At 38.6% G+C, this 16,462-nt stretch overlaps 1 protein-coding gene and 1 pseudogene across 1 annotated transcript; both read left to right on the top strand.

Annotated features, from left to right (window-relative positions):
- Positions 1-4,060, top strand: part of LOC107724549 (scavenger receptor cysteine-rich type 1 protein M130-like) — an 11,536-nt pseudogene extending 7,476 nt beyond the window's left edge.
- Positions 4,061-8,849: 4,789 nt separating this feature from the next.
- LOC107724548 (deleted in malignant brain tumors 1 protein-like) lies at positions 8,850-16,345 on the top strand (the record flags this gene model as incomplete). Its single annotated transcript, XM_016533531.1, has 10 exons — positions 8,850-9,250; positions 11,803-11,839; positions 11,949-12,105; positions 12,256-12,570; positions 12,925-13,227; positions 13,366-13,680; positions 14,216-14,530; positions 15,193-15,507; positions 15,628-15,951; positions 16,028-16,345. Coding segments are annotated over exons 1-10 (2,800 nt in total), but the record flags the coding sequence as incomplete, so codon positions are not given.
- Between the last annotated feature and the right edge of the window lie 117 nt (positions 16,346-16,462).

The raw sequence follows: 16,462 nt of genomic DNA, 5'->3' as shown, positions 1-16,462 counted from the left end.
CGGCGCCCGGGGAGCAGTTGGGGGTTTGGTGCCTTGCTCAAGGGTCTCACCTCAGTCGTGGTATTGAGGGAGGAAGAGAGTGCTGGTTATTCACTCCCCGGACCTGAGACTCGAACCCGCAACCTTCGGGGTTACAAGTCTGACTCCCTATTAACCATTAGGCCACGACTGCCCCCTACCAAGAGCAGTAAAAGTTTGCTAATAGACGATAATCATGTGCAGGTAATCTACTAACAACACATGTGCAAAATGTGTTAACACTTGTAAATTGACTACTGCAAACCTTAGTAAATCAGTTTGCATTTAAATACTCTCCTCTCATTAATTTTGCATCACATTTTTTTTTTTTTTTAAATCGGTTATGTTTAACTGCGTGTCTTTTGCGAATCCTGACAGTAGTTTTTTTTAAATGACAAACGATGGTTTGTGCTGAGACAAACTGTTAGTAAATCTGGCGCTATATCTGTTTTTCTATAGTCTATATATTAAATTAAGAAAATATACATTCAGGTTTATTTGGTGTGATTTGACTCGTGTTAAATTTGTAGAAGACACACCTGAGAGCTATGATGATGTCATCACCACTGAACACAACTCTGATATTAAAGGTGTTGTTACTTTTTTTATTGTTTATTTTTTAAAGGCATTTTCTAACACAGTCCCTTTAAAGTGATGCTCAGTACCAATAAAATGCAACCTTTGTTCTGTCTATATGTCCATGTGTATGCAGTGGACACACCAGAGCATTATGATGATGTCATCATTACTGGACAGGACTCTCAAGCTGTAACAGGTGAGTCACACCGAACCAGATTTTGTTTCTATGAAATATTGAACATGTGTTTATACCATCAATGAATCATCATGGCGTTATCAGGTTTAATCTAATAGTCTCTGACAGTCATGAGGAGTAAGAGATCAATGACACAAGCTGTGGTACACATTACAATGCGAGGTTTTATTTCACATGTGTATCAGAGGGAGATCAGGAGGAGTATGATGATGTGAAGAACAGCAATGAAGATGAGAGAAACCTGTTGGGTAAGTTCTTTTAAGTTTCCATTTATTAAATAATAATTAGCTCAAATAAATGTATAAATTTTAAATATTGAATACAACATTTAAGATGATATATTTGCTTTTGTTTTTTCATAACAGACTATGATGATGTGGGGGGAGGAGTCACAAAATGAGGGCAGGACTGTATGTAGTGGCCACACCCACTGCTTTGGTTAATTAAATCACAATTTAACAGCTTTAGATTTGGGTTTAAATGATCTTACATAGCCACTTCAGGTTTTAAATTTGTTTTTATTGATGAGTTCAGTAGCTTGCATTTTGTAAAAATCAATTGCTTGCTTTGCACAAGTTTGAAATTACTTTAGTACCATTTCTTTGCTTCTTTTTTTCCCCTTAACACACATTTCAACACATGCATGATAAATGCATAAAATCATGCTAATTATTTTTTTCTCGTAAAAATAGTTGTTTCTGTGCCTTATCACCCTCTTAAACTTGGAGGAATTTCCTTGTTCTGTCTTATCTAATTAAAACAAAAAAAAAGAAATAAACCAGATGCTTATTTACTTATTTGACGTTAGTTAGTTATTTGATGCTATAAAATGGGTTGTGATTGGGTCTTTGGGAGTTTGGGTGGGACTTTGATTCTGTGGCTCCACCTCATGATCACTACTGCATAGACTCTGGCTCCTAATGACGTCATCAGTGTAAGATGACAGCGGCCATTTCTGGGACATTTTGGCTTCGTTTTTCTACAGTGGAGGGAAATACAGACATGCTGTCCATCTTTTCTTAATAGTCATTTGTCTTGAAGCTGAAAAAAATGCTGCCTCCAGAACAAGGCACGTTCGAATTCAATGATCGTGTCACATCCTGTCCTAATGAGATATATTCATCTGATCGATTTTTGGAGGGAGCATAGACCCTTGTCAGGGTATCGCCATATTTAATTTTTGACTGAAAATAAAAAGATGCTGTGAGGAAAAGAAGTACATGCATTCAAAGGATTGTACTGTTGTTTAACAACATACCGGTTGTTCAGCTGATGAAAATCTTCCAAAAAAAAAATTAGTAGACAAAAACTCCATCAAACTGTTTTGAAAGCTGTGAGTTGTGAAAATTACATGATAGAGCATTTATATACAGTGTGTGACATTTTAAAGACCGTAAGACTACACCTCACAGCCTTGTATTCATCTGCTTTAAAGTAGCTTAAATTCAGTATGTGTCTAACCTGACTAAGGTTTATGGATGTATCTTTTGCCAGAGGTGGAAAGTAACGAATTACATTTACTCGCGTTACTGTAATTGAGTAGCTTTTTTGTGTACTTATACTTTTGAAAGTAATTTTTAAAATCTGTAATTTTACTTTTACTTAAGTATCATTACTTGATTAAAATGATAATGACCAGCAAGAGCATTTTATTTCTAATAGTATTTTGCTTTGATGTTGAAGAGATGGTGAATGAATTCACACCGGGATACTATGATGATGTCATCACTGATGGACTGAAACCAGATCATGAGACAGGTGCAGTTCTGTACTGTAGTTGTAATTCTATGGGCCAGATTTATTAAACAGGGTAAATTAGCATGAGAACGCAATCCTATAAAGTGCTGATGGGAGTGGAAAGTTCCGTAGTTGATCTACTGACAATGAGCAAATTAAACATTGGATCAGCTCTGTAATGACTAACGCAATCTAGTGAAGTGAGAAGTGGCCAAGTATGGTGACCCATACTTGGAATTTGTGCTCTGCATTAAACCCATCCAAGTGCACACACACACAGTAGTGAACACACACACACACACACACGCCGTGAACACACACCCAGGGCAGTGGGCAGCCATATTGCTGCGGCGCCCGGGGAGCAGTTGGGGGTTCGGTGCCTTGCTCAAGGGTCTCACCTCAGTCGTGGTATTGAGGGAGGAAGAGAGTGCTGGTTATTCACTCCCCGGACCTGAGACTCGAACCCGCAACCTTCGGGGTTACAAGTCTGACTCCCTATTAACCATTAGGCCACGACTGCCCCCTACCAAGAGCAGTAAAAGTTTGCTAATAGACGATAATCATGTGCAGGTAATCTACTAACAACACATGTGCAAAATGTGTTAACACTTGTAAATTGACTACTGCAAACCTTAGTAAATCAGTTTGCATTTAAATACTCTCCTCTCATTAATTTTGCATCACATTTTTTTTTTTTTTTAAATCGGTTATGTTTAACTGCGTGTCTTTTGCGAATCCTGACAGTAGTTTTTTTTAAATGACAAACGATGGACAAACTGTTAGTAAATCTGGCGCTATATCTGTTTTTCTATAGTCTATATATTAAATTAAGAAAATATACATTCAGGTTTATTTGGTGTGATTTGACTCGTGTTAAATTTGTAGAAGACACACCTGAGAGCTATGATGATGTCATCACCACTGAACACAACTCTGATATTAAAGGTGTTGTTACTTTTTTTATTGTTTATTTTTTAAAGGCATTTTCTAACACAGTCCCTTTAAAGTGATGCTCAGTACCAATAAAATGCAACCTTTGTTCTGTCTATATGTCCATGTGTATGCAGTGGACACACCAGAGCATTATGATGATGTCATCATTACTGGACAGGACTCTCAAGCTGTAACAGGTGAGTCACACCGAACCAGATTTTGTTTCTATGAAATATTGAACATGTGTTTATACCATCAATGAATCATCATGGCGTTATCAGGTTTAATCTAATAGTCTCTGACAGTCATGAGGAGTAAGAGATCAATGACACAAGCTGTGGTACACATTACAATGTGAGGTTTTATTTCACATGTGTATCAGAGGGAGATCAGGAGGAGTATGATGATGTGAAGAACAGCAATGAAGATGAGAGAAACCTGTTGGGTAAGTTCTTTTAAGTTTCCATTTATTAAATAATAATTAGCTCAAATAAATGTATAAATTTTAAATATTGAATACAACATTTAAGATGATATATTTGCTTTTGTTTTTTCATAACAGACTATGATGATGTGGGGGGAGGAGTCACAAAATGAGGGCAGGACTGTATGTAGTGGCCACACCCACTGCTTTGGTTAATTAAATCACAATTTAACAGCTTTAGATTTGGGTTTAAATGATCTTACATAGCCACTTCAGGTTTTAAATTTGTTTTTATTGATGAGTTCAGTAGCTTGCATTTTGTAAAAATCAATTGCTTGCTTTGCACAAGTTTGAAATTACTTTAGTACCATTTCTTTGCTTCTTTTTTTCCCCTTAACACACATTTCAACACATGCATGATAAATGCATAAAATCATGCTAATTATTTTTTTCTCGTAAAAATAGTTGTTTCTGTGCCTTATCACCCTCTTAAACTTGGAGGAATTTCCTTGTTCTGTCTTATCTAATTAAAACAAAAAAAAAGAAATAAACCAGATGCTTATTTACTTATTTGACGTTAGTTAGTTATTTGATGCTATAAAATGGGTTGTGATTGGGTCTTTGGGAGTTTGGGTGGGACTTTGATTCTGTGGCTCCACCTCATGATCACTACTGCATAGACTCTGGCTCCTAATGACGTCATCAGTGTAAGATGACAGCGGCCATTTCTGGGACATTTTGGCTTCGTTTTTCTACAGTGGAGGGAAATACAGACATGCTGTCCATCTTTTCTTAATAGTCATTTGTCTTGAAGCTGAAAAAAATGCTGCCTCCAGAACAAGGCACGTTCGAATTCAATGATCGTGTCACATCCTGTCCTAATGAGATATATTCATCTGATCGATTTTTGGAGGGAGCATAGACCCTTGTCAGGGTATCGCCATATTTAATTTTTGACTGAAAATAAAAAGATGCTGTGAGGAAAAGAAGTACATGCATTCAAAGGATTGTACTGTTGTTTAACAACATACCGGTTGTTCAGCTGATGAAAATCTTCCAAAAAAAAAATTAGTAGACAAAAACTCCATCAAACTGTTTTGAAAGCTGTGAGTTGTGAAAATTACATGATAGAGCATTTATATACAGTGTGTGACATTTTAAAGACCGTAAGACTACACCTCACAGCCTTGTATTCATCTGCTTTAAAGTAGCTTAAATTCAGTATGTGTCTAACCTGACTAAGGTTTATGGATGTATCTTTTGCCAGAGGTGGAAAGTAACGAATTACATTTACTCGCGTTACTGTAATTGAGTAGCTTTTTTGTGTACTTATACTTTTGAAAGTAATTTTTAAAATCTGTAATTTTACTTTTACTTAAGTATATTTTGTTTGAAGTTTTGTACTTCGCTACATTTTAAAACACATTAATTACTGAGTAAAAAAAAAGGAAATGAAGTGAACCCCTGACCATATTTATACCGCAAACTTTAAATATTTCACTTACTTTTGAAACTCCAGCGTTTAGTTGATCCTGATAAGCGCTCGTTGTCACAGTTGTAAACACGACAGCTTTCTTCTTTCGTGAGGGGGTTTGGCGTCACGGCATCTTTGTTTCCAGGCGGTATGTTAAAGAACGCGACACACGTCTCCCGGAAATCCTGTAGAATTCAACCAATCCAATGACGACTTCGAAACTCCTGAAGTGTTTCCACTTTTGTGTGCCATATGCATCAGACGTTTAGCCAACGGTCCGTGGGCGTGACGTCTGAGGCTGAGACTAGGCCAAAATCAACCTGTTCTCAGCAGAGCTCCTGAGAGAGGAGCTGTAAAAACATATTGAGATGGTTTTTGGTACTTATACCGCAAATATATATTCTTAAGGACATCAAAACCTAAAATAAAACTCCAGAAAGGTGTAAAATATGTGACCTTTAAGAGACTTACGTTTTAGACGCCATATTTCCATATTTGCTCTATTTCTCCAACAAAAATCATTCCAAACACAGCCACTGCGTTGTTCTGCGTCACTGAGCAACAGGACGGTGTTTCGTTCCTGAATGAAGAACAGTGACTTGCTGCCACCTACTGGCGGTTTTAATTTCACATTTAAGGTACCTTTTCATTTTTAAAATAATTTCAAACATCAGTTTTTATGTTTAAAATATCAAAACATTATTTATGCATTTGTAACTGCAGGTTAATTTAAAGTATTCCATGTCCCTCTGAGCTGCATTAAACAGTGTGTAAATACATCTAAATGCCACTTCTAATGCAGCTTCTGTGTTTCCTCTGCATTGCAAATATCAATTTTGTTGATACTGATTTTATTTGCTTGGTAACTGCCCAAATGCAAGAATTTGACTCAAAAGATGGTGCACACTTTTGTGCAGGTCTTAAAAAGGTCTTAAATTTGAGCTTTAAAATCCTGCAGAAACCCTGGTCATGCAGAAACGGGGTCTACGAGCCTCCGGGATGTGATCTGCTGCTGGAACATGTGCTGATTATTTCATCTGTGGACGTCTGATTTGATTTTGAGTTGGAATTTTCTGCTGATTCAGTGCTTATGGACAGATGTTGGTGGAATTGGTTAACACTAGGCAATGAAGATGGAGCCTCTGTGAAGTTCTGCTTTGGACAGTAAAAACCCCTAGGAGGTTAAGAAAATAGTAAAGTGCACAAACACACCCGAGAGATGGTGTTTGCAACCTGCTGTATTGTATTCACTGACCTGGATGGATTTCAGTGATGATTATTATTTTTCATGCACTGTCTTAAAAGGCTAAACATGCCATCTGTAACTCGTACTAACTTAGGTCTCTCTTATTTTTCTTTAATAACTTTAAAAAAAGGTTGATTGTCACTGTGCTGATATATAAAATGCCTCCTCTTAATTTATTGTTGATAAATCAGCTGTTTGTCTCCTACAATGGTTAATAATAATAAATTCTCAGTATCTTGCATCTCTCAGATCTCAATCTATTATGAAGCACTATTATGTTTCTTTGTTTAATTTCAGGCTTTTTTACCAAAACATTTTACCACAATAAAAATGTCTGTTTGATCAGAAAAAGATAATTGAGATTTCATTATTTTGAAAAAGAACTGAACAATTTGTAAGTGTTTAATATTGAGAGGCTCTCTCCTGTCCTAACACAAGCACAAGACACTTTTCAGCTCGTTTCTGGAATAAGTGTTTTGCTGCCATCTATTGGAAGACTAACGCATTGCAGTACGAAATTGCCGGAGTTGCCGCTTGTCTTTAGAATTTTATTTATTTTTCTGCCATCGTTTGATTGAGTAACGCATTGCTACTTTCAACGCAGAAGCCCATGCGCTGTTATTTTTACAGTAAGACATGGATTTGTGTTTTCTAACAATAAACATTAAAATTGAATTGACAATAATAATCATATAATCACATAATAATAATCATATAATCGCATAATAATAATGATGATCATCATCATAATTAATATCTAATAATAATTAATAATAATGCCAGAATGGGAAACAAGATTGTAAATTTCAGAAATTTGTGAGTTTGGGAATTATGTAGTTATTTATAAATTTCTCTCTCATTATTATTATTATTTGAAATTATTATTTTTATTATTATTTTCTTATATACCTCCTGAACACATTGCAATGTGATATGTGTGGGGTATAATGTAGTGTTTGTTTTTTAGATGTTTTAATGAAGTGTTTTAAAAGTCAAAGTTTATATAATATATGTGTGTACTGTGAATATTTATTATGTATATATAAATACACGCACATACAGTATATATTTTGAAAATATTTACATGTATATATTTATATTCATATAAGTTATATTATGTATAAATATATTTCATGTATAAACAAAATTTTTTTCTTAAATATTCACATGCATGTATGTGTATTTATATATACATAATAAATACACTACCGAACGAACGTTTGGGATCAGAACGATTTTTAATGTTTTTTACAGGAGTTTTTTATGCTCATCAAGGCTGCATTTATTTGATCAAAAATACAGGAAAACTATTTAATATTGTGAAATATTCTTATGATGTAAAATATTTTTTTTTCTTTTTTAATATACATTAAAATCTAATTTATTCCTGTTAACAATATACACTACAGTTCAAAAGTTTGGGGTCAGTACATTTTTATTCTTTCTTTTTTTGAAAGAAATGAAAACTTTTATTCAGCGAAATTGATCAGAAGTGATAGCAAAGATTTATTTAATTAATTAATTTATTTATTTAGTCATTTAGCAGACGCTTTTATCCAAAGCGAGTGGTACGAGCTGGCCTGGAAGACAAGGGGCAGACAGTGTCTAAACAAGACGTAAGAGTGGAGCAGAAAGTATCAGTAGCACGGTTAACATCAAGAGATGATAACTGTTCAGGGGAAGGAAGCAAAGATGAAACCATAGCAGATAGCCGGGAGGGTGAGAGAGCGCGTAGGTTATATTTATATATTATATATGTTATTTATATTGTCAGAAAAGATTTTCAATAAATGCTGTTAAAAAAAAGCTCTTTTTAACTTTTTATTCATCAAAGAATCCTGAAAAAAGTATCACAGTTTCCCAAAAAATATTTGGCAGCACAACTGTTGCCAACATTGATAATTCTAATAATAAATCAGCATATTAGAATGATTTCTTAAGGATCATGTGACACTTTAAACTGGAGTAATTGGCTGATGGAAATTCAGCTTTATTCCCTGCTTCTTGGTTAATTAAAGTCTGTTTGTTTAAGTTTATTCCCACGTCTCCTCAGGAGTGTAACAGAACACCGAACCTGCAAACAGTAAGCGGCGCCCCTTCTCCCCGTTTTTTGTTTCCGTTTTTGAAAGTCTTTTTTTCCCTCTCGGTTATTATGGAAACCGCTGCGAGATTCGCTGCCCTAGCCCCTAAGGACCTTCCCTTTGTGGAGTTCGCCAGGGAATTCTCTGGGCTCGCCGTTAAGATGGCATTGGATGACGCCACACTTAATTCTTTGTTCTGGATCGGCGCCAATTACCATCACCCCATAGACCTCCCAGACACCACTGGACTGGAGTTGGAGGGAAGGTATCCTCCAGTGTCCAGCCCCGATCCAGAACCACCGCTCCTCCATCAAGTCTGCCGGCCGCTCCATTGTCAAGCCCTCCAGCCAATCCGAAGTCCAGTCCACCGGCTGCTCCATAGACAAGCCCGCCGGCCGCTCAGCAGTCAAGCCCACCAGCCGCTCCAGCCAGCCGCTCCATCGTTGAGTCCACTGGCCGCTCCATTGTCAGGCCCGCCGGTCAATTCACTCCCAAGCCCTAGGATGACAGCAGTTACCTCCTTCACCTCTGCCCAAAAAAGGAAAATGCAGAGAAAGAGACTGTGGGTTCCAGCCCCTGAGTCCGCTCCAGTGTCGGGACCAGCCCCTGAGTCCGCTCCAGTGTCGGCTCCAGCCCCAGACCAGAGTCAAGACATGGCTCTAGCCCCAGTTTCCAAGTCCAGCCCAGAGAGGGCTCCTGTTCCCAAGTTAAGCCCAGAGAGGTCTCCTGCTCCTACACCCTGCCCAGAGAGGGCTCCTGTTCCCACGTCCAGCCCAGAGAGGGTTCCTGCTCCGCCATGGCCTCCTGAACTGCCTGCTCCGCAATGACTCCCCGAGCTGCCTACTCCTCCAGGACTCCCTGGTCTACCTGCTCCGCCATGGCTCCCTGAACTGCCTGATCCGCCATGGTTCCCAGAACGAGTACCGCCCTGGAGGCCTTCCGTCCCATGTAAGCCTGTCCCTAGAGGCCTACAGAGCGCCCACCCCCCCCTTCCCGTTGGAAGTTATGAGGCGCTTGGACACGCCTTCTGGGAGGAGGAGGTAATGTCACGCCTATGGACTGTTCTTGTGTTCCTGTGTTGTTGTGTTTTGCTACCCATGTGCTCCCCGTGACCCAGTTTCTCCTCGTGTTGATTGAGTTCCATTGGATTCACCTGTGTTCCCCTAATCATCCTTGTTATGTTCAGTTTACTTAAGCCCAGTGTTTCCTGTGTCTAGTGTTCAGTGTCTAACGTCATTTTGAGTCTCATGCATTCCCTGCTTCTTGGTTAATTAAAGTCTGTTTGTTTAAGTTTATTCCCACGTCTCCTCGCCTCCTCGCTCCCCGCTCCTCAGGAGTGTGACAGTAATAACATTTTGCAAGATTACTGGTTTTTTTCTGTATTTTTGATCAAATAAATGCAGCCTTGATGAGCATAAGAGACTTCTTTAAAAAACATTACAAGTCTTACTGATCCCAAACTTTTGAACGGCAGTGTGTGTATGTATATATAAATTTTTTTTGTTTTTTTTTTGAGAAAATGGAATAAGAAGTTTTTATTTGCTCTGTGTCACAATTTAAGGAATTTTACTGTATTTATTTGTAAGAGGAAAATAGGATGATATGACGTTTGAAGTGAGCCTTTATCAGTCTCTGTATCTCAGCAGGTGTTGATGCTGTAAATATCCTGGAGTGCTTCCTCTCTCTGAAATCTTTAATGTCTCCTGTATGATGTGTGACTATTTTTGCCTCTGGCAGATGTGTGTGCGCATCCTCACTGAAAAGTCTCTATATGGAGGAGGAGGAGTCCTTTTCAGCTGTGACGTTCTATTGATATATATGGTGAAAATCAGAAATGTCTCCTCTGATTTGTCAGTGAAGTTGTTTGATGAGATCCTCTGTTGTTTCTAATAAGGTAATGATGATCTTGATTGGAAAGTTTTGGCACATACTCTCTCTTTAGGGGGCTGACAGGAGCCAGTTTCTTCAGAGTGTTTGAGGGAGCTGCGGAGAAACTTGTGCTGCATTTTGAGCTGATGAAATAGTTGAGCAGATGGAGAAGATGAAGACCTGTCTAATGCTGATGTTTCTGATAAAACTCATCACCTCTGGTAGGTTTATACTTTGAATCAATGAGTAAACTAATCTCAAATTAAACATTAAGCAATTATATTATGCTGCTGCTGACTGTCACACATTATCTAAAGTACATTTTGATCATTTATTAATATATTTATTAGAGCTGTATTTTTTCCCTTTTTTTCCTCTTCAATTTGTCTGTTATTCATCTATTAAATTAACAGACCGTGTAAATGTGAGGTTGGTTGGTGGTCACAGTCGCTGTGCTGGTAGAGTGGAGGTTCTTCATAGAGATCAGTGGGGAACAGTGTGTGATGATAGCTGGGATTTGGTTGATGCTGCAGTGGTGTGTAGAGAGCTGGACTGTGGAGAACCTGTAGATGCTCTGGGTGATGCTCATTTTGGATTAGGAACAGGACCGATCTGGATGAGTACTGTCATGTGTACTGGATCAGAGTCTACGCTGAAAAACTGTGGCTTATCAGGATGGGGTAAATCTCCCTGTCTTCATTCTAAAGTTTCTGGAGTCATCTGCTCAGGTGAGCTGTTCCAAATTACTACATCACTCTCTAATATTTTTCTCTGATTTTAAAGTCTAATAAACTCTAATATTTTTTTTAGGTTGTACATGTATACCAAAAAAAAAAAAAAAACAACCTCTGTATCAGATGTAACATCTGTACATCTCTTCCGTGTGTACTGAAAATTGTTAATTAACTCTACAAAAAGTTTCAACTCCTTAACGTTTTTTCTGTGTCTTAGTTAAAAAGCATTAGCTAGTGCTTTTTGTAGTGTTTTTCTCCCTAAATGTTTTTTTGTCTGAGTGATAAGAATTCCACTCGTGTATGTGTGATGAGTGTTTTTCTTTGTTATGAAATTATCAGAAATACTGTAAATGTAAATACTGTACTGTAAATGTTTTGCTAAAAAATTGTTTCAGAGATGTAAAAAATATATCTCTAAGAAATCTAAATTTAAGGAATATTTTTTCTTTAAATCTACTGTTATTATTGCTGCTGGTGTTAACAACTATGTAAATGATCTGTGTTGTTTCAGAAGTCAGGCTGCTTGGAGGTTCTCGCTGCTCTGGGAGGTTAGAGATCCTTCATAATCAGACGTGGATGTCAGTGTGTGCCGCTGCCTTTGACCAGCAGGATGCAGAGGTTGTGTGTAGAGAGCTGGACTGTGGGGCTCCTGTACAGGTGCTGGGAGCAGCTGCTTTTGATAAAGGAGATGCTCAGATGTGGACACAAGAGATTCAGTGCAGAGGAAATGAGTCTCAGATTCACCTCTGTCCAACATCACCATCACATGAAAACGACTGTTCTCATGACTATGGTGTTGGACTAATGTGTACAGGTTTGTATAAATGTTTTACTTTAAGTAAAAGAAAAAGCATTTTTATAAATGCAGTATTTTTTATGTCTGTGTTTCTTCACAATTTCAATATTTATTTGTCTCTGTCCTCTACTGTATCTTCATCTGTCATTCTCTCTGTTCAATATTTAGAACATGTGAAAGTGAGACTGCTAAATGGTAGCAGTCGCTGTGCTGGTAGAGTGGAGGTTCTTCACAGAGGTCAGTGGGGAACAGTGTGTGGTGCTGGTTGGGATATGGCTGATGCTGCAGTGGTGTGTAGAGAACTGGACTGTGGAGAACCTGTAGATGCTCTGGGTGGTGCTCATTTTGGACAAGGATCAGGACCAATCTGGACAAATTTTGCCATGTGTACTGGATCAGAGTCCACACTGAAGAACTGTGGTTCATTAGGACAAGGTGGGCAAGGCTGTGATCCTATTGGAGATGCTGGAGTCATCTGCTCAGGTAAACTGCTTCAAACCTGTCCTCAGTAATGAACAACCTGCCTCAAATCAACCTCTCATTAAAATGTGGATTTATTTTAACTGTTTAGTTCAAAAATTTCCAATTTAATTTTTTTTCTTTTAAATTAACTAATAATCCGGTAACACTTTACAATAGGGAACACTTATTCACTATTAACTATGACTTTTCGCTCAATAAATTCCTAATTTGCTGCTTATTAATAGTAAGTAAGGTAGTTGTTAAGTTTAGGTGTTGGGTTGGATTAGGGATGTAGAATAAGGTCGTGTAGAATAAGGCATTAATATGTGCTTAATTAGTACTAATAAATGGCTAATATTCTAGTAAATTGTTCAGGAGTCAGGCTGGTTGGAGGTTCTCGCTGCTCTGGGAGGTTAGAGATACTTCATGATCAGACGTGGATGTCAGTGTGTGACGCTGCCTTTGACCAGCAGGATGCAGAGGTTGTGTGTAGAGAGCTGGACTGTGGGGCTCCTGTACAGGTGCTGGGAGCTGCTGCTTTTGATAAAGGAGACGCTCAGATGTGGAAACAAGAGATTCAGTGCAGAGGAGACGAATCTCAGATTCACCTCTGTCCAACATCACCATCACATGAAAGCAACTGTTCTCATGACAGTGATGTTGGACTGGTGTGCGCAGGTTAGAATTAATTTCCTTTAATTGAGTAAAATCATTTTTGTATTTTGTAAGGTTTTTTTTGTCATTTTTTTTGAAGAACTTTTCTTTCTTTCTGTCCTTCAGTATTTCTTTGTTTCATTCTCTTTGTTCAATATACAGACCGTGTAAATGTGAGGCTGGTTGGTGGTCACAGTCGCTGTGCTGGTAGAGTGGAGGTTCTTCATAGAGGTCAGTGGGGAACAGTGTGTGAGCATTTCTGGGATATGGCTGATGCTGCAGTGGTGTGTAGAGAGCTGGACTGTGGAGAACCTGTAGATGTTCTGGGTGATGCTCATTTTGGATCAGGATCAGGACCAATCTGGCTGAGTACTGTCATGTGTACTGGATCAGAATTTACACTGAAGAATTGTGGATCAGCAGGATGGGGTAAACCTGTCTGTGATCATCGTCAAGATGTTGGAGTCATTTGTTCAGGTGAATGAGATTAATCTTCAAAACATTTGGGAGCACACAAACACACCTACTTTCTATCTAAATAGGGCTTATTATGTGAATTAAGTGGTTAAATGAACATTTATTTAAAAGGGTCTTTTTTTTGTGATCTCTGTGATTGGGCAATGCTGTGCAGTACCAGCAGAGTCTGTCAGGTTCCAGTGATGGTCCACTGCATCCTCCACAATACAGCACTCAGGACTGGCCCAACAGTGCTGCGCAAATTGTGTTCAGCAAGATTTTGTGTGCATGTTTGTGTGTGCAAGTAAATGGTGCTTTGGGAGGGTGCAATTGATTAGTGAATTTTGCTCTTTTTATTTTGGTAATTTAATATCATGTAATGTTTTTGGGCAAAAATATATCCTGATGCGATGTTGATTTTGTCATTGCTCTACAGATTGGCACAATTTCATAAAACTAAAAATATGTTTATTCAAATTTTATGAGTATTAAATATACTCTTAAAATTGCCACTCTGCATAAATCTATTTTGTGTGGTTTTATTTAATATGAACAGATCATAAACATTCCAGACTTATTAACGGATCTCACCTTTGCTCTGGGAGAATAGAGGTGGTTCATGGGAACACATGGCACACAGTGTGTGATGCTGCCTTTGACCAGCAGGATGCAGAGGTTGTGTGTAGAGAGCTGGACTGTGGGGCTCCTGTACAGGTGCTGGGAGCAGCTGCTTTTGGCAAAGGAGACGCTCAGATGTGGACACAAGAAATTCAGTGCAGAGGAAATGAATCTCATATATATTTTTGTCCACATACATCTTTAAGCAAAAACAACTGTTCCCATGACAATGATCTTGGAGTTATATGTTCTGGTTGAGTATATTTTCCATGTATTTGTGTGTGTGTCTGTGTGTGTGTGTGTGTGTGTGCATATGGGAGGTAATGCAATTTACGTAATCTGAATTTTCAGAAGTAAAAAGTATGCATTACTTTTTTATGCACACCATTATATCTAAGTTAAGTTACTTTTCAATTAATTGATTACAAATATACTTTTTTACGTTACTGAAATTCTCTCTTCTCCATGTTGTCATGCAGACAACAGTACACTAAAATGTGCAAAAACACACTAGACAGAACGTGCATGGTTTATTCTGTATTGTGTTTTTAGTTACTAAATATGTGTCACTTGCACTGTTGTCAAACATAACCTAACCGGATTGAGCATTAATTTGCTAACTAATTATACAAGATTTCAAACAATACCATGCCATTATCAACAACCAGTATTTATAAACTAGGAGAAACTGATTCCAATTTGAGACAAACACAACAGAACTTTAGCACGTCTGTATTGCAAAAGTAAAGTAACATACTTTTTCATAAATTTAACATGATTAGTTACTATTTTGGGGATTTAATAAAACATTTTAAAAGTAACAGCACTGTTTGTGTTATGCTAGCAGAGTTTTACTGATCTATTCACTTGTCTCTTGTTTTACACTGTTTAAAAGAATTCTCATGTTTTGTCCAGGTTACACTGATCTCAGGCTGGTAAACAGTTCAGACTCTTGTTCTGGAAGAGTGGAGCTTCAATATAGCAGTAAATGGGGCACAGTGTGTGATGCATGCTGGGATATGAGAGCTGCCAGTATCCTCTGTAGACAGCTGAATTGTGGGATTGCTGTGTCTGTTGTGGGATCAGACTGGTTTGGAGAGGGAAGTGGTGAAATCTGGGCTGATGTGTTTGATTGTGACGGGAATGAAACAAAGCTCTCAGAATGTTCCATCTCTTCGTGGAGTCGAGCTGAATGTTCTCATAGACGAGATGTTGGAGTCATCTGCTCTGGTAAACTTATTTAATCAAGAGAGTCATGAATGCTTATACTGAAAAAAAAAATCAATTAGCAGTACCATTTCTGTAACCTGTAACTACAATACTTTGTTCAACATTAAATCTTCCCTCCAGATTCTTCTCTGGCTCGTCATTATGGTCTGGTGCGGTTATCTGGAGAGAGACAGTGTGAGGGGGAGGGGGAAGTTTTCATTCATCAGGTCTGGAGGAAAGTTCTGCTGGACCCCTGGAGTCTCACTGAATCCTCTGTGGTCTGCAGACAGCTGGGCTGTGGCTCTGTGCTGAACTTCTACGGCTCCTCTTCATCCAGTCCTGAACACAGTCATGAGTGTGTGACGGGCTTCCAGTGCTCTGGGAGTGATGCTCATCTGGGGAACTGCAGCTCTCCACAAACCGTCAACTGCAGCTCCACACAACAGCTGTCAATCACCTGCCATGGTGAGAAAAACAACGTCTGGGCAGATTCTTCAGTTGTTCGTGGTCAATAATGTGTTTTTCTTTCTCTGAATATCAGGTCGCGGGTCCATCAGGCTGGTGGGTTCTGGGGGAGACTGTGCAGGGAGGCTGGAGGTTTTTCACAGCGGCTCATGGGGGACAGTGTGTGATGACTCCTGGGATATTAAAGATGCTCATGTGGTGTGCAGACAGCTGCAGTGTGGAGTGGCCCTCAGTAACCAGCAGGTACCAGCCTGGTTTGGTCCTGGTTCTGGACCCATATGGCTGGATGAGGTGGAGTGTGAGGGGAATGAGACGTCCCTGTGGAGCTGCTCTTCTCCAGGCTGGGGAAAACATGACTGTAAACACAAGGAGGATGTAGGAGTCGTGTGCTCAGGTAAACAGTGAAGAATAATATAAACAATAACATTTCTATAACCTATGTATGTGACTAATTAACAATATCCAGTGTACAGTTATTTGCATTATACACATTAAGAACAGGGTTAAAAAC

The sequence above is a fragment of the Sinocyclocheilus rhinocerous genome, unplaced genomic scaffold, assembly GCF_001515625.1.
Source record: "Sinocyclocheilus rhinocerous isolate Xijiao unplaced genomic scaffold, SAMN03320098_v1.1 scaffold2410, whole genome shotgun sequence".
Lineage (NCBI taxonomy): Eukaryota > Metazoa > Chordata > Actinopteri > Cypriniformes > Cyprinidae > Sinocyclocheilus > Sinocyclocheilus rhinocerous.
The sequence above is the reverse complement of the archived record's forward strand: the minus strand, read 5'-3'. Positions and strand labels throughout refer to the sequence as shown.